At 43.0% G+C, this 26,502-nt stretch overlaps 1 protein-coding gene across 1 annotated transcript in view; it reads right to left on the reverse strand.

The window, feature by feature from the left end:
* Positions 1–24,634, reverse strand: part of chd7 (chromodomain helicase DNA binding protein 7) — a 79,310-nt gene extending 54,676 nt beyond the window's left edge. The window contains exons 1-2 of the mRNA XM_041948409.1: positions 24,421–24,634; positions 1,575–3,179 (exon numbers count right to left, since the gene is read on the reverse strand). Of these exons, the coding sequence (XP_041804343.1) occupies positions 1,575–3,057 (1,483 nt within the window). The 5' untranslated portion in view covers positions 3,058–3,179; positions 24,421–24,634. The remainder of the gene's footprint in view (positions 1–1,574; positions 3,180–24,420) is intronic.
* Between the last annotated feature and the right edge of the window lie 1,868 nt (positions 24,635–26,502).

Genomic DNA, 26,502 nt, shown 5'->3' on the forward strand with positions numbered 1-26,502 from the left:
CGAATGCCCAACACACAGTTGAAACCACTGCTCCTAGCCAGAGTTGAATCACAAATCTTAAAGGTTCTATGTATGTGATTTTCAGCCACTAGATCTCACACTAGACCACCACCCTCTTAGACAAAACAAACATGAGCACCGCCTGATTGCATTCTGAGCCCTTGAACGCACAAGATAAACAACAGAATAAAGTTATGTTTTGAGAACAATATCAAGTGAAAAGGTACGCAAGTACACTAGGCAAGCAAGAGGATGATATTTCTTGTTGTATCTTGTTAGCTATCCTGCTAACATTAGCCACCTAAAGCATCAATTAAAATATGCCTTAGGTAGCTAAAGTCTGATGGTTTCAACTGAATGTTTGGGATACCTCTAGCCACTGTAGAGTGCAGTTCACTGCTTTGAACCGCACTCATTCTGCACTGCCATTTCATTCTTACAATGCTGTGTGGGATGTCTCTTTGTTAAGGCAGCAACCGCCAACAACACAAACATGCATGTGTGTCCTTACGGGCTAACAAAACAAAGAACAGACGAGCTCGGATTACAACACAGTCAGAGGGAGTGTCGGACTTAATTTTCTTCTCAGGATGTCATTAAGTCACTTTCTATCTTTACATAGCAAATAGTTACTAGATTAATGTTCAAAATGTCCTATTTAGAACCTTTAAACCTTTGTGGATCACACAAGCTAAAAGTACACCAACTTTAGCAACTGAACCAAACATCCTAATCAATTTAACATTTAACCATCTAAAACAGGCATGTCAAACTCATTCCATAAAGGGCTGTGTGGCTGCAGGTTTTTGTTCCAACCAAGGAGGAGCACACCAGGCCAACCAATCAACACCAAGGGATCACTTAGTTATCAGCTGATGACTGAGATCAGCTGATTAATTGATTCCAGCCTGGTGTGCTCCTCCTTGGTTGGAACGAAAACCTGCAGCCACACGGCCCTTTATGGAATCGGTTTGACATGCCTGATTTAAAGAAGTGGTGAAGACAGCAATCTATAAAGTTGATCTATAAAGCCAATAAAAACTGCCAGCTACCAGCCTGCAGCGACTTATATTTACATTTGAAGGATAATGTAACTTCCATTATTCGATGCTTAAGTTCTAATCTCATCCAACCTGCATGTCCTACCATGTGACATGAGGCGTGTTCACAGCGTTTCCACTACATAACCAAAGCAGTGTATTTAAAATACTCTTGTCCATAAACTACTATTTGAGCATTAATATGATCCTGAACATAACTTAGCCCTTTCAGACGCCTTCTTGTTCTTTTTCTGCTAAAGGAAAATTGGAGAATGCATTTTCCTTTTTCTCTCATTTTCCATGGGTGTGAAAAATGGGAACCCTGACATTGGTGTGTGTTCACAATCATTTGTCCTATCCATAGTAACTCAAACAGCTCTGTTTTGTATTTATACACTACATGCAGGGTGTGAGAACAAGTTTTAATTTCTGTTCATTTCAAATATTTATGGTGGCTTGAATGTACCAACAAAGTCTGTAAAAGAATTACCAATAAAAAGTAACATGGGAAAGCATTAAAGGTCCTATGCCTACCTTGCTGTTGCTGGAGCTGAGGCCTGTTTGGACCCAATTGTGGACCACGCTGCGACCCCATGCCTGGATACATTTGCCCAGTACTGGGGGGCATGTTGTGGGGCTGCTGGTGTTGGGGGTGTGGGGCAGACAGAGCGGTTTGGGGAGTTCTCTGCGGATGGGCCATAGCATTCGGTGGAGACTGCAGAGCTGTGTACCCCGCAACCTCTGGGGGTCCAGCTAGTCCTGCGCTAGGGGGTCTGCCCTGTTGGGGAGGAGGTGTTGGGGTTCCCAAAACCCGCATGGGTGACATGGATGAGGGAGAGGGGTAAGATCCCTGAGCTGGGGGGACAAGGTGGGACTGGGGTTGGTTTTGGGGTTGGGGCAGATTCTGGGGGTGGTTTAGGGGGTGCATAGGCTGGCCCTGCTGCCCTGCCTGCTGCTGCATGGGGGCAGAATGGGTCTGATGGGTCTGGGGTTGGTGTGGTGGTCCAGTGGGGTATCGCTGCCCCTGTTGTCCTGCAGCTGGGCCTGATCCCTGGTTAAACCTCTGGCCAAGCTGCCCTGGTCCCATGGTCTGGCTGGTGTTAGCATTGACATTCGCATTAGCACCCTGGCCCATCCCAGGGCCCATGGCTCCATACTGGGTCTGATAGCCAGGGTACTGGCCACCACCAAACCCCCCTATACCCTGTTGGTGCTGGTGGGGGTGTGGAGGCTGTCGTGAGGGGGAGTGTGGGTATCTGGGTGTGTGTCCCATGTTGGGATAGCCCTGGGCTTGTGGCTGGGGCTGGGGGTGTCTCATCTGCCCCCCCCCAATTCCAACATGTCCCAGGTAGTGAGATGGGTCCTGAGCAGGTGGGTGTGCCATGCTCTGTGGTGGGTAGTGTTGGTTCATGCGAGCTGCATTGGGTGTAGGTGGGCCTTGCATCCCACCATAGTTGCCTTGGGACATCTGGTAGCTACCCATCTGGTTGGGGCCGCCCCCTTGTTGCGGTGGAGGCTGCTGATAAGCTGATCTGCTTTGCTGCTGCTGCTGCTGCTGCGGCTGCTGGCCCCAGACTCCACCCCCACCTCCTCCTCCCCCAGCATCACCCGGGTATCCATGGTGGGGGTTACTTGAGTTAGCTGGATTATTATGGTAGTGGGAAGCCATGCCGTTCATGGCTGTGTTCACGTTTGGCGGCCCCTGGCTGGGACCATTCTGGGCCATAATTCGTCCTCCAGGGGCACCACTTTGCTCATAGCCCGTGTATGGACCGTGGTCGTACATTTGCCCCAATTTAGGCTGCCCTGGGCCGGGCCCAGCGCCATGGATCATCCCCTGATGGTAACCCCGGTTTCCCTGGTGCTCGTGGTTCAGGGAAGGATTAGTCTGCTGGGCTAGAGGGTTGGACTGGGCAGGGGTAGGCTGCTGAGGAAAGCAGTCTCCTAAACCATCTAATCCATCAGAGAACAGCCCTGCATCATCCCCAAATAAACTCAACATCCCTGGGTCCGCCATGGCTGGGTGGGGGGCCCACAGATGGAGGGGACTGGATGGAGGGAGATGGTGTTGTGCAGTGAGGAGCTAATCAGCTAGCTGCTAATTTGAAGCTTGCTACTCCATGGTCCTCGTTAAGGTTCCTGGATAGTCAGACAGGGGAGGAAGGGGGGGGATAAAGAACATGACAGAAGAGGGAGGGGAGGCAAGAAAGACAAAAATGGAATTAGTACAAATGAGACCAAAAGGATGCCGTATGCTTTAAATGAAGGGCTGTACTGAAAGCTGGACTGTGTTAAATGTAGTTTGAAAGCTTCTTGATGACTCTTTCTGCCTCTGAACAAATCTAACTATCTGCAGAGTCCACACATTCATCACACAACTTCTGCAACCAGCGAGTTGAAACATGCACATTTTACTGTTAATTTGACAGCATGTTGTCTTTAGGCATTTGATTGTGAATCAGTAGTTGATAACGTGATTGCAGTAAATCTGTTACAGCAGCTTTACTACTCAAAATATAGCAACATGCCAAGTTCACCCACTGATGCATTGTTTGAGGAAAAAAAACTGTTATGGATACTGGTACAGGTACTGGTAACAGAACAACATTCTTGTGTTGATGTAAATGGACCAACATGGATGTCAGACGTGACTAACCAGCAGTTTGTCATCATCACAATATAAGGACAACTATGTAACTACAGTACACCACTTTCATATATAGATTCTAGATTATCTTAGTTTGTTACTTAATTAAGCAAAGCCACTGCTACTAGCTACTTTGTAGTTGAAGGTTTTCTCCAACCAACTGGCTGAAACCCTAGGGAGCAAAGCTCAACCAATACATAAGTCTGCCGATTTTATCAGCTGATATTGATCTATCATAGATATATCAGTATCAGTGTAAATGTTAAAATGTCCAACAAGTGGCGATACAAAAACTAGTTTTTACTTTTTTCCAGAAGATAATGCAGACAAAGATGCTTGGGGTTATTATTACTTTGAAAGACCCAATGACATTTACTGTTTGAGTGCACCAATGTCATTTTGACAATAAAGTTTGTTATTAAACTGTCTTCATTACATTTCTATGTCACAGGTGTTTGATAATCACATTTTAGGGATCACTGCAAAAAGGTGTGTGCGTCAACACGATTTTTGCTTTTTAACTCTCTAATATCGGCATTGTACCAAAGAAGATCTTAGCAAAAAGTAAAACAAAGCAATGGCATCATATATTTCATGTAGAGTAGCCCTAGTAGTGATAAACAGGATAAGTTTTAACTATGTAGACCCTAATCACAATCTAGATTTCAATTTTCACCAGGAAATCACAAGTAGATAGTTTCCCAAAGCACTCAGTCCTCTTTAGATGGTTCGTCATACGAGCTAATTTGTTTGAACATTTCTAAGCAGCCTCATCACCTGCTGAGCAGAGGTGCAATGGATTAACTTGCATGTTTAGCGAGTTAATCAGTTCTAACCACCCCAGAAAGAACATGCCCCACTGAAAAAAACCCTTCACATTCACAAACCCCGAAACACACACTTCACATTAGCAATACCCCCAAACCCTCCCCCACCTCCATTTTACTACCAAACAAAAGAACTTCTTTCTTTTCCAACACACACTCAGTCATTGAGAGAGTGTGTGTGTGTGTGTGTGTGTGCGTGTGTGTGTGCGTGTGTGTGTTAGAACAAAAGGGCCCAGCAGATGCAACTCTGTTTGAACAGCAACAGCTGCCATCCAGTCAACAGGCCAGAGAGCTTTTCCTTACACCAGTGCGTAGTTGGCTACTCAGTCAGCAAGCCATTCAGCTGGCTAACTAACCAGCCAGTCCTGACAAATGTGTGAAGATGAGGGGGTTAACCACCTGCTACCTTTTAGCCTCTGTGTGTGTCTGTTGAGCAGCCCTGGGACTAAAAAAGAAAATAAACATGCATATAAGTCTTATATATATATAGGCTTTATTAATCAACTACCCATGCTTGTGTAAACAACAGAAAAACTGAGGACTTAAGAGATGTGTGATCATAATCAACATCAGAGAGACTGTGTGGCCAGTGTAACACCCAGTCAACATGAGTGAGGGGGTGAAGGTAGGTGGATCTAAGCATGCGTGATGGAGTATGCGTGGCTTTATCAGAGACCAGGATGGAGTGGAGGTGGGGGAGGAGTGCTTGTTGCTTCCACGCACTGCAAAAAACACCCAAGCCAACTTCTACCATTACAGAGTTCCCCTCCCCCCCTCACCTTAATTCTTTCCTCCTCCACAATCCACTCCTCCCCTCCTACTAATTTTCCTCATCCACTTATTGGTTCACAGAGCCTAGCATGTATCAGGGGTAAAATTTGATTATTTTCATTGCAGGAAATGTGCACAAATTAATCATCATCCTTTTCTAATAAAGGTTTTGTACAATTAAAATGACAAAATTGCACCCCAAAATTACTACTCAAAAAAGGTTAACAATGTTAAGTTATTGTAGTACCAGGAACTGATGTTACAGATTGTTGTGGCTTGGCCAATCATGTTTAGAGGATCATCTAAAGTGTTAGCAGCAGGCTAACAACTGTGTCTGAGTGTACAGCTGCTCAAGTCTATCCCAGCATGGACAGCTCGCCAATCTATCAAGGAACTATCATTATCTTATAGACATCAACAGTTTTATGACAAAAACAAAACTGCTTCTGTTAGTGCTAGTGTTTGGTATTACACTAAAATTATGACCATATTTTTAAATTCAAACATGCTATCTTAATCAATTCAGAAAACACATTTATGAGAGTACGCAACAAAATTCCACAATTTGTCTCAGTGAAAATTGTTATTTTAAGAACTATTTAAACTGGTACTCTTGATGCTGAGATGAAATTTAACTCTTAACCCCTTTACATCACATGCTTGATCATATTGTGCAGATTTCACAATATATTTCAATTTTAATTTTGTATTCTTATATCAAAACCCAATCACATTTTCTTCCTGTGAAACAAAATATGAGGTGTGCTTACGTAAGCGTGAACCAACCAATTTCGACCAATAATATGACATTAACCTATCAATCAGTCAACTCTTAGCGGCACAGAGATCGTTAGCTCGCTAGCAACAGCATGGCACGTTGTTGTGTCTTTACGGGCTTGCCACCTCAAACCTTGCTCTGTGTCCCTGTATGCTGTGGTTAGGGGCTGGCTAGAATTTATTCACTTTGAGGAAAGTGGTAAATGTGACAGATCCTGAACAAGGAATGTTGCAGTGGACTGCTCCGGCAACTGACTGACTGACACAGCTACTATCCCGTCTGTGCAGACAGTTGGGACGTAGTAAGATGGATTCATCTGCCTGCTCTGGTAACAGGGGTAATAAAGGTGTTTATTGGAGGCTAGCACCCAGCTCTGAATCACTGTAATTCTCTCTCTTCAAATGTTTATGATACCGCCCCTTTTCAAAGTTCAAATCATATTCCTCAAAGTTAGGCCCCGTCTGCCTATCCTGCCAAATAGCCAAAATGTTCCATCATGAGATTTAGAAAAGTCTGAACTGTATTCTCCATCAATCTAATGTCCAACGATGAGTTTCTGGGTGACAAAGAATTAAATCCAACCCAATTGGTTCAGTGGTTAGCCAAGCCACTATTAGCATGACACAGAACTACAGTCTTTCTTCTGGCCTTGGGGCCTTCAGCTGGGGGCCTCACCAAAGCCTGATGGGAGCATGCACTCATGTTGTGTAAATAGCAGCTACCAAGCCCTTTCCTCCATGTCTCTCTGAACCATAAGCAAGCTGCCAACACAAACACAGGAAGTCAGCCATAGGCTGTATAAAAGAAGTGGACATAGCCTGCGGGTCTGAAAAGTGAAGCCACTGCAGAAGTGCTTCAAACCTGCAAGCTCTAATGAAATGGAGAGGGTGACTCCACTGATGGCAGACTGTACAGATGCCTGTGAGAAAATGACCCTACGCCTCACACGAAATAACAATTCCAACTATCAACCGCCTGGTTGTCTGGGACATTGAAACCACGACACGTGGACTGGCACCGACTGGGAAATCTGCACACGTCACTTCAATTGATTGAAAATGAAATGTAGGTCAAGCTGAACTGAGCGAATAATACAACACGGTATGGGTCGTTATTTAATTTGTTTATTTTATGTGTAGGCGTCTAACTCTTTTAAAAGACATGTTTATGTTGAAATAATACACAAGAAGGACGTCCTCTCGTTGCATTGGTTTACCCTCTTATGCTCATTATGCGCAAAAATAGATTTAAATGGTTCAAAATGTGTTTTATAAAGAATAATCAAATTAAATTTTTTCCCATATTTCTCAATACAAACATGCTAGCTTGACAGGTGTGAGTACTAATAACCATGTTCATTACAATAACGTTACGTATGATGACACCCCCTTGAGCCAAAGACCATGTGAGCCTCTGCAGCAGCGACAGACTGCTTCACCACCTAACCCAGTAGAAAAACCAAGACAGCAATGGTCAAAATGAGAAACTTGAACCTTCAAAATCCACAAAACAATGGGTGACAGCACGGTGGCTACATCCAGTCTGTCATACAGTCTATGTGCTGAACTCTTTACTATGTTAGGGTCATCAGTCAAGGGCAGGTGAGACACGCACAGACAGCCATCCATACATTTCTGTGTTATTCTTCAAACCTTAGCAGTGGTACTCTCAGGCATAGCTGTCTGTTAAAGCAGTGACTCAATGGATGCATATAATGTGCTATAACCTCTGTGTCCTAATGGCTCAGTTGCTGACATAGCATGGGAGTCAAACAGAACAACATCACTATTGTCCACAGCAGCTAGAGTAAAGTGCCACAGCCACACTCTCATGGAAATTAGGGCTGGGCTTACAATCTCGATACAGGATCGTGATAACATTTATGTTGATAATAAAATTTGGATTTTTTTTTTACTTGGTATGGATAACTGTAACAGCCTATCACAGACCAGAAAACAAACAGCAGCCAGACAGTGAAGTTTTTGGCTTCCATGTCAAAGTACCCGTTTCCTACCGTACAGCAGTGAAAAAAGTGGATGTGAATGTATAAATAATGAGTGATACCAAGGAAAGCAAAAACAACTTTTGCCTCTGCGCTGCTGCCCGATATATATAACAGATATATATATTTAACTGGAGTCAACAAGTGCACCAATAAAAAGACAGTGTGATCAATTTATCAAGCACCTGTTGAACAAAAACGCAAACTTGCAGAAATGTGACGTCTCTGCCAGCAGTCACACCTGACAACTCTACTACACTTGGTTTGTCTTACACAGACATACGGAGCTCATAATGCTTAAGTGCTGAAAGTGTATTTGCGTTATCCTCCACAGCCGAGGAAATTGTTGAGAAAAAAGGTACCACTCTGTCATTTTACAGCAGCAGTTTGGATATCTTAAAAGCAATGAAGCACAGATGAAGACAATCTGCAAAATATGACATTGGTTGGCCAACCAAGATGAGAAACAACAACTCTTTATCATCACCTGAAAAGGTAAAAACATCTGAATGACCAAGTTACAAGTTAGCTTGTACTGTTTTGGTAACTCAGACAAAGCATGTTTGCGCAGATAAATGCTACATTTAGATGTTATTCAGTATGTATTCTTTTGTCATAAAAGACATTCTAAAATAAGCCATGTTTGCACAGGTAAATGTTATTCTGTTTTTTATGTTGATTGCAGGGTCTTGCAGAGTGTGCAGAGTGGATGGACAGGCACCAGCAGACAGCTGCTGAGAGTCAGGGCCCTCGGGAGGAGAGAGCTGGGGACAGGCCGGAGCTTCTGGAGGAACAAACACCCAGAGTCACATCAGATTCTGGTCTGATCCGGGACTGTTTCCTGGCGTGAGGAGAGCTCAGAGCTTGAATTTTTTTTAAACGCTGAGCTCTTTTAACTCATTGTTGTGTTTGGAGGGAAAAAGGGGATGCAAGCAGAAGAGCACCACCCCCAAGCACAGGGGTGGCAGCATCATGTTGGGGGAAGGCTTTGTTGCAGGAGGGACTGGAGCACTTCACAAAATAGACGACATCATAAGGAGAGAAAATTATGTGGATGTATTGAAGCAACATCTCAAGACATCAGCCAGGAAGTTAAAGCATGGTCGAAAATGGTTCTTCTAAAATGGACAACAACCACAATCATAGTTCCAAAGTTGTGGCAAAATGGCATAAGGACATGAAATGGAGTGGTCATCACAAGGCCCCGACATCAATCCAAAAGAAGATTTGTGGGCAGAACTGAAAAAGCGTGCCCGAGCAAGGATGCCTACAAATCTGAATCAGTTAGACCAGTTCTGTCAGGAGGAATTGGCCACAATTCCAGCAACTTATTGTGAGAAGCTTGTGAAAGGCTGTCCGAAACGATCGACCCTAGTTAGACAATTTAAAGGCAGTACTACCAAATACTAAGTGTGTGACCCACTGGGAATGTGATGAAAGAAAAAGATGGAATAAATTATTCTGTCAACTATTATTCTGACATCACACATTCTTAAATAAAGTAGTGACGCTAACTGATGTAAACCAGGAATGTTTACTACGATTAAATGTCAAGAATTGTGAAAAATTATTTTAAATGTATTTGGCTAAGGCGTATGTAAACTTGACGTCACGCATCTATAGAAGCTCCTCATTTGTTCACTTTGATCACTACTGCCTTTTGTGAGTTTAGCTACTTTTGAGTGTTAGTGCCAGTTCACCACATAATAAACACTATACATGTGCAACAACGCAGTATGTTCAGACTTCATGTTCAGATATCAGGTACTGAAAGAATACTCAACAGCTCTCCCTTCCTTTAAAGCCCAACTTTTCAAATGACATTTTATGCTTCTTGTCATTTCATACTTCTTGTCTTTTTTTTTTTTTTTTACAGTTAATTAAATTTTAGAATTTTAGAAAAAATGTCTGTCCTCAAGTTCCACAGAGCCCAAGATGATGTCTTTTAATCAACCAACAGGCACAAATGAAAAAGATATACAATTTGCAAAGTTATAAAAACAGAAAAGCAGCAATTCCTCACATCTGAGAAGTTAAAGTCAACAGCTCTTTGGTAGCTCTTCTTTTATTGTGTTCCCTATGTATAAATGTTCTTTATAGAACTCATGCAAACATTCTCCTACGGTATGACAACCCAACAGAACCTAACTTTCTACAGTCTAAGCAGAGCTTCAGCTCAGCGGCTACATCATAGAAGTGTGAGCAAAAGCACGGTTGAGTTACATCACTTCCTGCGTATTTCAATCACTACAGGAAGAAAAAGTTTCCTCATGTTAGTGCATGTGTGTGGCAGGTGAGAGTAATTGAGTCTAATTTCACATCCTTTGCAGCGAGCTACTACAAATGCAACTGATTTCCTGTCAGCTCAGTCAGATGCATACTACATTAGATCGTGAATTCTGCAATACATAATAACCGAAGCTGTATAAGCACTTGCTGGCTACTGTGTGAGTGTGAGCATGTGTGTTCGCAGCAGCCTCGGGGCTTTCATCAGATCACAGCTGTAGTTAAGAGAAGGAAGGCAACAGATTCTTTCCTCCGCTCGTTTTGTCTGGCCTTAAGAAGCTAGCCTCCCAAAAGATAACGCTCATCTGCACGCTTCCTCTGCACTTCACCTCTCTCCTCTTGTCCATTTCATCCCCCCCTCTCTCTCTCTGCTGTTCATCCCTCTATTCCTGAAAACACGAGCTCGCTCTTCAGCTTTGCTTTCTCGAACTTTCTGTACCACTTCCTCCGCCATTTCAGTCAAGCTCGAGCTGTCGTCCCTTTCCCACAGCGAACACAGACGCACACAGAAACACATGCACAGTTTGGCATTGAGGCCCAGCTGTCACTGCAGAAGGAATTAGGTGAACGGTCAGTCTGCCGCTTTAGATGCCAAATCTCATCAAAGGATGAGGCATTTAGCCCCCCACATTCCCCTCACCTCCCCCGGTCATAACATACACGTGGTGAGGAGTCCAAAATAGGTAGGACCATATCCATACTAACAAGCATAAGCTACTGTAGGCAAAAAACACCATTCAGACTCAACTTTGGCACGTTCATGTGCTGTACATCATCACCTAGGAACATATACTGCACTAGCCAATCAGAAACATCCAAGTGCACATCCCAGGTACTGTTCACCTCACAAGCATCAAGATGAAGGAGCAAACTATTTCCGCCTTCATAACTTTCCAAGCTGGAAAGAAGTGCTTCAAAGAAGCATAAAAGTGCTGTGTAGAGTCTTGGCATCTGATAAGCCTTCACACTGGTGTATTTAATATTCTCACTGGCAGCTGCAGCAACACACGCACACAAACGCAGCTCCATCAGTGTGAATATCTAAACATCACAGCCATTTATTATCCACTCGCAGACAATCAAGTGCATCAGAAGTGTATAAAGACAAATATAGGTTGCCTCCATCTGTCACTGTAATTATTCATTTTAAATGGAAATACTGTTGATCACAAAGTACAAGCTGTCATTGATCTCCACAATGTCAGATGACTTCACAACCAATAAAAAGTGTTTTGACTGACAGCTTCAGCAGCAGAAAAAATACTGCTCATTTTGGCCAGCATTTATGAGGAGAAACTGAATCACCATTTCATATCTGTGCAGAAACAACAGAAACAAAGGAGAGCTGAAACAACTGATCAATTGATTAGCTGAGTTACTCTGCAACTACTTTGGTAATTGATTAACCATAAACCATATGTTCATATATGTTTTTTTTACTGTTGGTCACACACTTTCAAACAGTTTCCACTTTCTCTGACTTCTTTTAATAAAAAAATGGAGAGATTCATAATTCGTTGCAGCCCTACACCACAGCATGACTGCCAATCTGCCTGCCTCTTACCTTCAGCATGGGCCACAATACCTGATACGTGTTTTATTAGCAGCATAGCAGGCCCTCAAGCTCCTATCCTATAGTCCTTCACAAATTCAGTAACAGACAGAAAATATATAGTAACACAACCGAGAAGTTGTGTTCACTTATGTGGTTTCACAAGACCACACTGATGTTTATCAGTGTTTTCCGAGGTGACAGCCTGTACATCCTGAAGCTTTAAACAACAGTGGTCATTTTGAAGAGAGATGCTGACTCGATTAAAAAAATAAATCACTAAACTCCATCCTTGTGAGAAAGCCATTCCGCTTCTCCATTATTAGTGGTGCACCAATACTCAGAAGTGATTCCAAATACATCATTAAGTGGATTGCCCAATGCTGAGTAATGATCTAAGTACATATTAGTCATTCATGCTGTTGTCATGAAACGAATAACTTCTATAATGTCCACATAATTTACTGTACATATAGGCCTACAGAAGACAATCCATCACATATGATCGTAATATGCGGGTACTCATAATCAAAAGCAGAATTATATTTAAAGGGAAAGGAGCAGAACTGCATGTAAGACATGTGGGATAAGTACCAAGTATCAAACTTTTTCTGAAATATTAATTTGCAGATTGGCGTTTCAAGACATAGCAATGTCAGAGTTGGGTGAACTTGTGCATAGTTAGATACCCGTCATGTAAGCCTAATTGTTTGGTTTATAAAACATCAGAAAACAGAGAAAATCTTTTCACAGTAACTTAAAGCACAAGGTGATGTCTTTAAATGTTACCAAATCTGACATTATAAGAGCCAGAAAAGCAGTGAATTCTCACCTTCAAGAATTAGAACAATCAAATGTTTCGCATTTTTGCTGAAAAACCATTAGTTGATTTTCAAAACGGTTACATATTATACAAAAACACTGAGGACAGCTGCAAGGTTCAGGCCTTTCCTTTGCTTTTCTTGAGTGTTGTAACCCCAAGCAAAGTATGTCTCAAAATAAAACCTAAGATAATGTATCAGGACATTGACCTTGAAGTGGCTGACGGTGTTATTGTTCAGTTAAAAAAAAAAAAAGTCAGGAGAAATCTGAAAATAGTTTGGTTCCGTCACTGCTTGAGGCCGGCACATGAACCTGCGAGTCTAACAACATAATTAACAGCTCCACTAGTTACACCTCACCTGAAACCACAAGTAATCACTGAGCGAGAATTGTTTTAGCCGTTTTGATAAATGAACCAGCTAGGCCCTAGAATTCACAGTGAGTGTGCAGCTCTGTCAAACCACAATTATCGAGGTCATTCGTTCAGCCAAGCCGAAACCACAGAATATGACTGCCAAGTTAGCGCAACTGAATGGCCTCTCTGGCAGCCAGCAATACTACAGTCATTCACTGTAGTGCATTAGAAATGGGCCTTCATTTAACAGAAACCCAAACAGAATCTCTACTGAAAACAGCCACCAATGCCAAACCCCATCAAAAAGGTCTTATAGTGACACTTAAACCTACTTATATATTTATTGTAAAGCTGATCACAATATTGTGCAGTTTAAATGTATGTTACCTACTTGCACCAACACATTTGTTGGGTATTTAACATTGTCTTGTACAAGGCCTGTAAACAGTTGCAGGTGAGCATCCACCACAATGTCCAGAGTGTCCTTGTTTCCATTCCAACCAGTCCCTACACCAGCTGATGTCACAGACATGTTCTTTCAGTCTGAGTGAAGGTGTGACGGTCAGTGATGTCACCTGGAGTCAAGTTTGCTTGGTATGAAAACCTGCAGGCTCAACCCTCAGTGGCACACTCCTCCCTTTTCCTACTCTTAATGTTCTTGAAAGGCTGTTAATTGTCTTTTTTTTTCAGTCTGAGGAATCTGGAGGACAATTTGCATGTGATGGCCCCTCTCTTGACCAAATGAGACAAGAGTCGCAAATGATCCCTCCCTTGTTCAGTCGTTTTAACAACAAAACTTTATGGAAAATAAGGAATTTTGCTGATTTTAATGTCCTAGCTCATCTGTCAGATCATACTTGACCAAATAGTTCAAAATCACTCTCTGTATGCAGTGTTAGTGAAGGGAGGAAGAGAGATTACCACACAGCAGCTCAATGCAGTCGTGTCTGTGCTGCTGAAAATTTGGCAGCTAAACTGTCTGTAGCCTCCAGGCTTTACTACAGGAAATCTCTGCCATGTCAACAACACCATTTTTCCACTGAGACAGACAGGCAGGCAGGCAGGCAGGCACAGACAAACAAAACATAGCCAAAGAAACTAACTACACCAAAAGCTTAGCAGACACAACCTAACTAGACACCTGAAGAAGTGACTGATCTCCTTCTTCCTCTGCAGAACACGTGTGCACCCACCCACCTCCCATTACCACTAGGATCTAAGCCACTATAATTTATACCTTTGTTCCCAAATGGAGGACAGCACGCAGGAGCTGGCTAGCTGTGTGTGTAATTACGCTCAAGTGAGGGGATGCAGGGCCGTGTGTTTGGGGCTGGGATTTGAGGCCCGGAAGGAAGGAAGAGAGAAGGGGGCGGGGGGAGAAAGAGAGGAGCAGTGAAGCTAGAGAAAATCTGGTTATTTTACGCACGGCTGCTTCGTTAATGGACAGTGTGTGTGTGTGCGTGCTCGGATGTCGGGTGAGTGCATGCGTGTTTCAGGGAGGGGTGGGTCAGCAGGAAAGGGCTGTGTTTATCCAATCTGTTCCCTCCTTTACCATGCGGTAGGAAAAACCACTGGCCGGCTCCCAGTCTGATCCCAGAGGACACACAGGCCGGCCGACAGACAGGCACGGGAGAGGAGGAGAGGGAGAGAAGTAGGCCACAGGGGGTGGCCAAGGAACCTGCTAGTGGAGTGTGTGTGTGTGCGTATGCATGTGCTCACTGAGCTAAAGAACCTGTTATAGGGTCTCTGAATCTGTCTCAATATTGAAAATCACTTGCATCTGTGAGTGTGTTAAAAGGTGAGGGACGCAGGTGTGTGTGTGACGATGACGTCGACGTTGAGAGTACGAGGGAGGGACAGAAAACAGGGAAGTGCAGAAAAGAAACAATGTATTTTTACACTATCAGTCATTGTGTGAATTCTCTGAATAGTTATTTTCTATTTTTAACAAGCAAAAGTCGTCCTTACTGATGGGAACCTTTCAGATTCAAGGTCAAAAGAAAGACTACACCAGTTTATATTTTGCCACACCAGCATGGAAAATCTATCCACACTGTCCGATGCTGGATGACAAACAGTATTCAAGTGGTTTGTTTTGAAGCAAGACCGTGTTCAATATAGTGGTAAATTGCAATGAATCTTATACCATGTTCTCTTTTGGCTACAACTCCATTATTATAAAGGCTACCAAGACAAGGACATGTGGTGCTGATGAGGTGAGCAGTAAAAAGCTGAACAATGCATCTGATGGTAACAACAGTAACAACATTGCTGTGTCTATACAAGCTTACACACACACACACACACACACACACACACACACACACACACACACACACACACACACACACACACACACACACACACACACACACACACACACACACACACACACACACACACACACACACACACACACACACACACACACACACACAACCAGCTCCTGCTTCCCCCTTTAACTTGTGAACAGAAGCATATGATGGAGAGACAGAATTTATTGCCATTCAAATAGCTGTGAAATGCTTTACAAAAATACACTGTTCCCTCGTGATTAGTGGATTGGTCTGTTCAACTCATCTGCTAAAGAGGTCACTAGATAGTTAGGGCCTGAAAACGTATTGAAAATCATGTGGAAAGGACTAGCTCTGTCAATAAATATTCTCACTTTGAATACATATCTGAATTGTAAAAACATCCAGACATTTGACTGTGAAAATGAATATTGCTGCGGCAGCTCTAAATGCACTGCATGACAGACAGGACTCACAAAATTCCTGTTGTCCAGTAATTACTTGTTGAAGTCTGACATACTTAAGTCTCTGTCATAATGTCAGCCGAAAATTATTCCCAGAGTTCGATGTGAAAATCTTCAAGTTCCCCCCCACTGCTTCTCTGATGTTCGCCCTCTCTCTCGCTCCACTTCCGATTAGGTAAATTAAGAGTTTATTTCCACCATAACAGAGTTGGTGGTGATTGTTGGAACAATAAAAGATGAACCAAGAAGAGTGAGTTATAGTTGGTTTGTGTTTTACTATGAACTTTGATACGTGACACTAACAGTTTTCAAAATTTGGTGCAGAATGGCAAGGCATTGTTTGATACTTAAGGCATAAATCCCATCAGCGTTAGTGAACCAATAAGTATGCAACATGCTTGTACCAAGATCTAACATTAATAATCCTGGTAATTGGCTTTCTAATGTCACTTTGCACATTGGAGAGGCATGCAGGAAAAACACTCCATTACGCCAAGAGACAGCCTCACTGTTTTCTTTGGTTTACCGCCAGCCGCTTATCTGCACAGATAACTATGTAAATGTTGTGCTGTTAGTTAGTTAGCCAGTGCAGCTAACCTGTATTTGCTCGTCAGTCTCACTCTGCCACCAATTCCAAATAACATAAATGTAACACACAGTCTCTCTTCTTCTTTGGATTAGGTAGACTAGATGCTACAATGGCAAATTACTGCGATACTGTTTGTCATTAATGTTCCTCCTGACAGTTATTTATACAACCCCAATCACAAAAACGTTGGAACGCTGTGTAAAATGTGCAATACAAACAGAATGCAATCATTTGCAAACGAACTGAGTGTCCAAACAACAGTTTCACTCTCTTTGCTGAAGACAGTAACTATAGTAAAGTGCAATATAACTTTTTTACGTTAAGATGAATTATATAAACTGGCATGACAGGAAACAGTCTCAAAGTCAAGGTATTGGTACCAAAAGTTTTTCAATGATACACCCTATAATGCTAATTTTTAAGAATATTTTACAGTACAGACACATTTGCTGTGGGCAGGAAACTGAACAGGGTTCAGGTACCTATATATTCAACTCTATTGATACAAGACATGTGTTCGACCTCCGTTTAACTCACTTGTGAGATGGCTGAAGTGTGCAATCCACATTCAGTACCTATACCTTGACTTCAATAACGGTTCCTGAATGATACTTGTACATTTTAACAAAAAGAAAACTACATTACACATTACAGTACAATTACTCACTTCAGAGGAGGAGTTCAAAGAAATGGGGGCAGCTGGAGAAACTTTTTCTCTGCACACTTGATTCAGCCTGGATAACTGGGCAAATAACTGGATGAAAGAATTTCTGTTCAATATTGGACCATGTAGAAAATATAATAATAAATAACCATCAAATGGAACCTTAATAAACACTAGAGGACAGCAATACACCATTGTAGCATCTAATCTGCCTAATCCAACCGGATGTTAGTGGTACTGGGAAATAGTGGCAGAGTGAGACCCCCACTTTCTCTTTCCGTTTGAAAGTAACTATCCAAGTCCAACAATCATCCACCCTGTCAACTTCAGGTGCATTTCTCGCCTTTTACCTGTCGGACTGTAAGCAATACTATGTTTGCTGTCAAGTGCACCCTGCCCCAGTGGACGATGTGATGAACAGACTCACTGACGAGCATATACAGGTTAGCTGCACTGGCTGGTTAACAAGCAGCACTTAGGTGTACGGGCAGATAAGAAGTTGGCGGTAAAAACAATTAAAAAATAACAAAGTGAGCCCCATCTCTGAGCATAACAGTGTCTTTCCTGCACACCTGTATACTGTTAAACATCAGGCAGCCAATCGCCAACATTATTAGATCATGGAACAGGCATGTGGAATGCTTATTAGCTCACTGACGCTGATAAGGCTTTCTCATTAGATGTTGAAATTTAGTACCAAAAGACAAGACATTTTTTCATTTCCAGTAATAAAGCAAATCGGTCTGTGCCACATCAAAGTTCGCCCCCAGCCCTAGGCTCAGGTCAGAGCGAAACCTTTAGGGTGACATCCACTGAAGGTTTAACCCTCGTTGTGGTTGTCTGACTGGCTGGACTACAGCTTGCTACTGCTCACTGGCAGCAACTGCCAACATCAGAGCTGTGTCCTTACACATGATGTGGACACACATTAGAACTGTGTGTCCAATGTACGTTAAAGATCACATCGTCTGGATTTCATAGTTGCTCTTTTTTCATGTGAGTGTTTCAATACCGGTGTTGGAATTTTCAGAACTTCGATGTGGAGGGTGTGAACCTAAATGAAAATCAGAAATAAAACTGCTGCAGGTGAGGGGGAAATTGTTGCTCAGTGATGCAAATAAGTTATCGCAGTGGCACACTAGCATTGTAACTGGCTTTGGGGAAACCCCCGCAACTCCTGTTCGGAGAGGTAAACTTTACAAAAACTACAGGACTTGTTACGAGCTGGTTTAGAGATTTGTCATCTCTGTGCAGAGAAGGTAAGATGAAATTCTGAGCAACAAGAACATCACAAGTAGTACTTTTTCTAATTCTCAGTCTGGATTTTTATTTTAGATCAAATATGAGTAAGATAGGAGCTTCCAAAGAAAGGGTTTTCATGATCAATTTCCCACAATACTGAAACCACTGAAATATCCTTTTATACGATACAAAACAGGAAGGCACACACAAGCATGCACAGAGTATAGACCAGGCTACCCCACACCTCCCTAATCAATTACTCCTATTGACATGCTCTTTTAGACCAATGGGACAGGCAGGTCTGGACTGTGTCCCCAGAGATTGGCCAGTTCCCCTCCCTGCCCCACCTGCCTGCTTGCTAACAACCAATTAAATTCCAGTCCTACCTCTAAAGCTGTGGGGTAACACACACACACACCTTTCTCCAGAGTCAATGTGCACCACATGATCAAAGGTGCTTCCGTGCTCCGTTGTGGGTTTGAATACAGCTCAGTATCTCCTAAACCTTTTATTTGCAACCACAGTCGAGTTACATTTTTTTTAGCAGAATGATTTTGGGTCAGTCAAACACAATAAATAGCTATCAACGTACACAATGAGGACATTTCCAGAATGATGGGTACATGTTCTCTTGCGTGTGGTTAACATTATTCCTCTTTTAAATACATCTCTCCCCTCTCTGACCTTGTATCCGTCTCCATCTTCCTAACTGGATGTCGATTCCACAAGCAAGCAGCACTTAACCTTTCATCGGCCATGTGACTCAGTCGAGGAGAGAAATGGTGATAGAAAAGAAAGGATGCGCACATGCCACAACAGTGCCATTAAACCACAATGTGCTCCAGGAAACTGATGAGATTTTCGTGGCGCCACTTTTCAGCAATGGGACTCGTCAGCAGCTGATGACACAAAACTCCCACATATTTCCAGCAGAGTGTCCATGGTTTTAGCTTTGCTTATTTGTTTCCCAACATCAAAATGGTTTGATGGTGTGTGAGAGCAGAACGATGAAGGGAGAAAACAGGGTACGCCACACATCAACACCAGGAGGAGGTCAAGGATAAATTAAAAGGCATGCACACATATGGGTCAGAGATGTACTTGACAGGCCGTCTCCTCTATCACACACGCAGAAAACACATACAGCCCACACACAAACACTTGAGAGCAGTATTAATGCCAGCCTCTCTTCTAGGCACAGCACTTGGTCCAGAAGGCCCTCGCTGCAGGAGGAGGATGGGGGATGGGGGAGGCAAGTGCGGAGGCGGAGGAGGGGGCAGAGGGAGAGACAGGTGAGAGGGAGGGATGAGAGAGAGCGAGAGAGACAGTGATGACACTCAGTATTGAATGTCACCACGGTGCTAAAGACCCCCGCTAACCTTTTGGCTGGAAATGAGAGGACTGGAGGGAGGGGAGGGACAGGGAAAGATGGAGAAAGAGAGAGAAAGAGATGGAAAGGGTTAGAATGATGAGTAGAAAAAAGAGAAGGGAGCTCATGCATGGGCAGAGAGGAGGGGTGGGTGGATGGGTGGGTGAGGGGTGGAGGTGGAGCAATAGATGGCAAGATGAAAGAGATGGAGACAAACAACAGCACCACTTCTCATCTCTGCTAACAGGGCTGCCATCCACGACACATGATGACAGGAGACAAAATGGCCACCCCAACAAACACCAGTGCTCTGGCTCAGATACCCAACACCAGGCTTTCAACACTCAACTGTCCAATAGGAGCACTGCAGCATCAGGTGCTATATACCCTGCACAGGGAACAATATGTCAGTTCATTATTAGCCTTTCAGCCTGGTAGTCAGTGTCAAAATACATGTCCCCAGTGACAAGGAGGGAATGTTTGTGATCACTTTTAATGTCAGATGTTAGCTCACCAGAAAAATAACTGCAGTGTGGAAAGCCTTCAGGAAAGTCCAGCTGGTAAAATCTGCACCTCCAACCACCTGACCTCATGAATATAATGCAACAATTCCTGCCGAGTATGCAAATGATAAATCTGTATCACCCATAGACTATTATCCACCAGCCACGTTTTAGATTTTCCCAAAGACTGCTGACTGCTTACTGCTCACTAAGTCAATAAACATAACTATGACATTAAAGTCATGGAACCTGCTGCGGGCCAAAGAATTTAAGATCGTACTAAGACTGAAATAACAGCAGATTTATCAACTGTACGCAGCCTAAGAATCCGCCACTAAGTGTAACACCGCCTGAGAGAAATCTTTGCCTATGCCTAAGCAGTGCTACTCTCAAAAAAAGTCCCAAAAGGACAAGCTGCTGCTGCTCAGCTTTCACTTTGAATTTAAAATTGAAGACAATGTCACGAAAGAGTTTTAGTAATTGACTGACTGTTAGAGTGAGGCTGGGGATAAAATTGGTATTTTAGAAGGTTTCGGAACATTTCCGTACAGTTTAAAGCCACTGTTCAGTTAAATCATGTGACTTTGAGATGCTGAGGCCGTACCTTTTTGTTGAGCTGCACTGTTCATGTCAACACAGACCATTTGTCATGTTAAAAGTGAAAATGCGCTTTTAGTTTGAACTTCCTATCAGCCTCAAGAGGAAAACAATACCAGCCCCCATTCACAGGCCCACAGTTTTCCGTCAGAATACTCAAAATTACCATAAACATTAAGCTGTTTTTAATGTGACTGGTTTTGTGAAAACGAGAACTGATAATTTAATAAGTGAAAAGAGAAGTCTCCCAAACCAATAGTCTGATGAGTTACACTGTTCTTAAGCAGTAGACTCGATGTGAGGCAGGTGCACTGGTGAAGATTTTCGTCAATGGAAACAGCACAAGTCACAAGTTAACGGTGCGGGGACTACTTTCTAATGTCATATGAGCAAAGTTAGTACATATAGTGTGTTTGAATGTGTACAAAATGATAACCAGCCAAGGACATTGGAAGGTAACACTCGGTAAAAAGTAAACTTTTTACTTTTTAGATGGGATGGGCAAAGATTATCAACACCCATTTTCACAAGTAGACTAGAGCAACATCTGTGTTGTCAGCTACAAATTACATTGCTCTCTGCATACCATCAGGGACACGACTGACTTCTGGTCCTTCATCTAGCACGAGCATGGACACATACACATATTTTGCTTTTGGTTCCTCCACATCCATACTCTTCACATTTAACTACTTGGCTCTGAGCTATCCTGAACCAATATGAAAGCAGACACTCACTTTTAACAAACACTCCATGGGTGTTTGTTAAAAGGTCAACAGAAGTTATCACATTATGAGTGAAATGAGAGAAAATGTTCACACTACCAAAGTTGATTACACCAATGATTCATAGGTCAAAATAACAGGGAACAGCTTATTCAAAAACATGACACACTGATGGACACCTGTCCCAAACAAAGTGTATCTTTCAATGTTTCTAAAGCTAAACTGGCTGAATGAACAAGGCCATGGCACACAGTGCATCTTTGTGGTGATAAATGTTTGAATGTGTTCAGATAATATAAAGGGGATATACAAGTGGAGAACAAGGATCAGCAAATCAGTATTACACTGGAGATCACTGCGGATTCTCAATTAACTGGCAAATTTTAATGTAGTAGTGTATGAGTCACTTTCCTGCCTGCGGTGTATCCCCATATCTTACCCCCAGTGTAAGGTGTCAGGGATTTCCCTGGCTGCGTGAAGACATGTCGGGGCACTGGACTGAAATTTGGAAATAAGAAAACTTTAAGCATGGCATAAATCTATATATTGTAGGCTTTGTGGTATGGAGAACATATGATAAATGAAATTTTGTAACACTGTCAAAGAAGGAAGGAGGGAACACAGTTTGTTTTATGTAGTTAAAAGAGCCTAACAATTTACACCTGAGTTTGGACCAATAAACAGGCTTGTCTCCTAAATTAAGACGACTAAAATGAATTTTAAATATATAACTCAAAGGTTTGATCAGCGTCGTCACTACCTGCAGTTCAAACGGTGGTGGTGGGGGGTAACTTTGTGCCCAAGCTCCAGCTTAGTACAGACCAACTGCCTCTCTACCAAACTAAGGCAGGCTTGTGGCTGAAGTGGGGAGGAGTGCCCCAACTTCAACCACAAGAAGAGACAGAGGAAGACAAACGGGAGAGAGACCAAATTCTACTGAACATCTGTTGTGTGCTGTGTGTGTAAGTGTGTGTGGTCGGGGCCTCTTATCTCTCCCTCTGTGGCCCGCTAAACATGACGAGCTGCCATCTTGGCTCACAAACACAAGGTGGTGGGGGTAGCAGCAGCTCCTGGCTCCATGGCAAACAGGGGGGAAAAAACAACCAACCTGCACATGTACTCGCAATGTGTTAGACTGTGAATAAACCACCACGGGAGAACGAAAAGCAACGAATATGTGTTCGAGGTACACCGCTTAGGTTTTTTTTCTCCAGAAACAGCGCAGCCAAAGTTGCGTGAGAGCGATAGGGTGACCATTATGCAAGTTGACCGATTACAGAACGCATAATGGGGAAAGAGGGCATGATAGCACAAGAAACACACGCAATAAAGACAGAATGTACAGACGGGAAAAACGCAACCGTTGGTGAATGCCGTAAATATGTGTTGCTGTAAGTGGCGAGAAGTACAAGGACACCGGCAGGTGTTTTGAGCTGCGTTTTCTCTCGTTCACATCGAGTAACAAGTGTAGCCGTGTGGTTAACACCAAAGTTCGGTCGCGGAACACAGTGTAACACTCAAACAAACTCTCTTAGCAAAGACCAAAACACGGAAAAGACGTAGCGTTGTTTTGCTTATTAATCTTGTCAAAAAGTGAGGCGAAAGATGCGTAAAGTTAATTTCCTTGCCCAAGAGCTATGCACCGACTGATAACCGCCCCGAGCAGGTTACTAGCTAGCTCGGGGGAGGGGAAGGGGGGGGCAATAAGTGGTCTTCGACAGTACACAATGGGGATGAGAGCTGGCTAACAGGCTAGCTGAACTTCTGTGTCCTAGCGCTGGGCTAACCTCCAGCAGCTAGCACGGCTAATTAGCCTATCAGCGGTATTTCGCACGTCGTTCCGGACAAGAGAACGACTCGCTCATTTCGTTTTTTATTTCAATTATACACTTTCCTCTCCACTCTACAACTGTACACAGTGAAGAGAGTATTTTTCGTATATTTCAAAAGGGTTTCGGCAGTGTAAACCGTGTGGGAAACAACGTGAAAAACACGGTTGTATGGAATGACCGCCTGGCCTCACAGCTCCCCCCCTCCTCTCCTCCACTGCTCTGTCCCTTCCGTCCAATAAAACTAGCTGCTACTACGGACACTTCACACTATTCCCTTGGACAAAAACACAAGTACTGTTCGGAAATACAACTATTATGCCCACTTTTGTGTGGAAACATGTTAATACAGCACAGGCGAAGCGTTTTTGGCGATATATGCCAAGTATTCTCCGCTGGGAATCTCCCTCAGAGAGCTCCGCTCATTCAGTCGGCCAGTGACTCACCTCTACGCTCGAGCCACCTCGTGTCTCCTAGAAGCTTCAACACAATTAGCTAACTGGGCTAACACTCACACTTTAAAACTGAATTAAGTCAATATTCCATATTACAAAATTCAACAAGTTGTCGGGGAAACGGACCCAGAAACAGAGAGCGTCTCCGTGTTGTGCTGGAAATTTTCTTTCCACTTTTCAACTAACTAATGGGACTGTTGTGCGTGTGTGTGCGTATGTGTGTGTGTGAGCGATGCTGCGGGTGGCAAAGCTAAACTTGCTATTGTTAGCATGTCGGCATGGCAGCTAACGTTACATGGATCTTCAATGACTTTCTGCTGAAATGAGAAAATAAAACACACGCTAAATAAATCAAGCAACCTGAACCTAAGCTTTCAAGTGAGTTAGCCCTGAATGAAATGGCCATCGGGCTGAAAACCCAACTCGCACGCCGGATTAAAGAGTCCGATTGCGTTGAAAAAGTATGGAAAACTTACTATTACGAAAGAATATAAGTTGAACGTTTTGAAATCTGAATTAGCGTTCACTACGAAGCCATCACACTCGTGCCGAATTCTGCTCGGTAAAATTTAAATTGCACTCACTCCAGAGGGGCATTTGTTAGCTTACCCAACAAGCTCGGTCACTTCGGGCTTTTTATCAAATCAACTCCTCGTTAGTATCTCCGCTTGCTTGAAAAAAATCCACCGTGGTCCTTTTTCGTTTAAAATATAAATAAACAGAGAAAAAAAGTTCAAGTTTGTTTTTCATGAAATATTTCTCCGGCGTGTCTCGCATCCGCGACCTCGCCGACTAGTGTGCGTTGCTCTTCTCTCCTTTGTGTTAATTTCACTCAAATCGAGTTTAATCCGATCGATCCCTCGGCTGGTCGCGCTCCCGAGTCCTCCCCTCCAGACACTCGCTCACCTTCCTCGGCCAGGGGGGGCGCGCTCCCGAGGACCTCTCATACAGATAAACAGGCGGCGTGCGCGGTCACTGACCCCGTCATGCCCGTGTGACGCTCTTGGCGAGTTCTCATGTAGGGATGGTAAAAAAAAAATACACGGCCGTCAGTTGGACGAGGGTTTGGTGTTTAACTGAGTCCAAATTAGACATTATTTAAATTGCTTTAATGGAAAGATGTGATGACACGATAGAAGCCGGAAGCCCAATACAAAACAATATCAAGGTAACACGGTCTTGGTCAGGGAAAAGTGGTTTCGTGACATATGTCTCGAATTTATCAGTTGTAAAATTGTTCTGTTTGTGTATTTAAAAAATAAATACACACATAAATTAACAAACAAAGATTTCTTTTGCTTTGTGTTTGGGTCTAATCTTCATACCCAGGTGCATACTGCTATGTTTCTATTTCTCATGTTGAGGAAGATGGCTATTTAACACCAATGATATCTACACCCCTCCTGTGTGTGCATTGTTGGGTAAAGCAAAAGTCCCAGTCTTTGACATGTCAAGGACCCCAAACTGATTTACATACAGTACTGTATGTATGTATTAGTGACATGGGCATCCACATCACTTGTGAATAGAATGACTGCAGGGAGACCAAAATGACTGATGAAATATCAGGAATAGGGGATTTAAATGTTTTATCAGACCCTGTGACCAGCAGGTCAACGACTCTTCATTGCCATGATTGTGCAAACAGAAATAGTGTCAAGCAGACAGGAAATGGAAACTTCATTCGAATGCTTGTGTGCTGATTGAGAGGCATGAGTACAGGGTCGGTAGTGTAAAATGATTTGGCACATGCCTCTTTATTGCTTTTAACCGAACATTATGAATCCATAGTATTGAAAAGCTATATGTCTCTGTAAGTGTGCTGTATATAGGATGCATCTAACATTGAATCTGAACCTGATGCATGCAGCTGGAGGAAACAGTAGAACATTTAGAACGGAGGGTTTACTTTGTGTTCTCCACCAATTTTACAAATCAGGGTGTCTTTACAGGTTTTTGGGACTATTACTGCACATGTGAAAAAAGTTGTATAAAGCCTTTAGTGACTCTGCAGGGAGCTGTATGAAGTCTGTTAAATCACTTCACTCCATTATAGTGACTACAGCATTATTCAATTTTTCATGGTTCTTTTAGGCCCTGACAGCACTTGGTTAAGGTTAAGGAAAGATGGTGGTCTGTTTTAATACAGAAAGCCAGCAGTGACTTGAGACGCAAGATGTTTTATTAACTTCTAACCTAAATCACGACCCTTCCCTAACCTGAACCGAAGTGCTTAAGTTGCCGAGACCTGACCACAGTCTGGACGTGAACCCTGCACACTGTACAGCCAGCATCCACCCCGACCACTTCCCTGCAGCTCCAGCATGGTACACAAAATGTGGTGTTTTATTCACTCAAAGAAATGCTTATTCTGAACCCAACCTGGGCAGCAAGTATGTTTGTAAGATCAACGTCATTATGAATTCAATTAGTTGTATATAAACGTCTTTTCTAGGTGACAGGGTTGACCCTGACATGGAGCCTTTGATATGCTGTGCTTGCTAAACAGTGGGAGGATTGGTTTTCAGGGGAGAAAGCATTTTTCTTGAACTGATTTGAATGTACAGTTTTTTAATCTACTGTTCTTGTATTTAGTTGTGCCTCAGTTTCCCCCCACCCTGTTCTGTTTAGCCATGTCATGGACCTCATGCAACTCAGTGCTGTGCAGAAATAAAACTTTTCCAGGGGAGG

The sequence above is a fragment of the Chelmon rostratus genome, chromosome 12 (genome assembly GCF_017976325.1).
Source record: "Chelmon rostratus isolate fCheRos1 chromosome 12, fCheRos1.pri, whole genome shotgun sequence".
Taxonomy (NCBI): domain Eukaryota; kingdom Metazoa; phylum Chordata; class Actinopteri; order Chaetodontiformes; family Chaetodontidae; genus Chelmon; species Chelmon rostratus.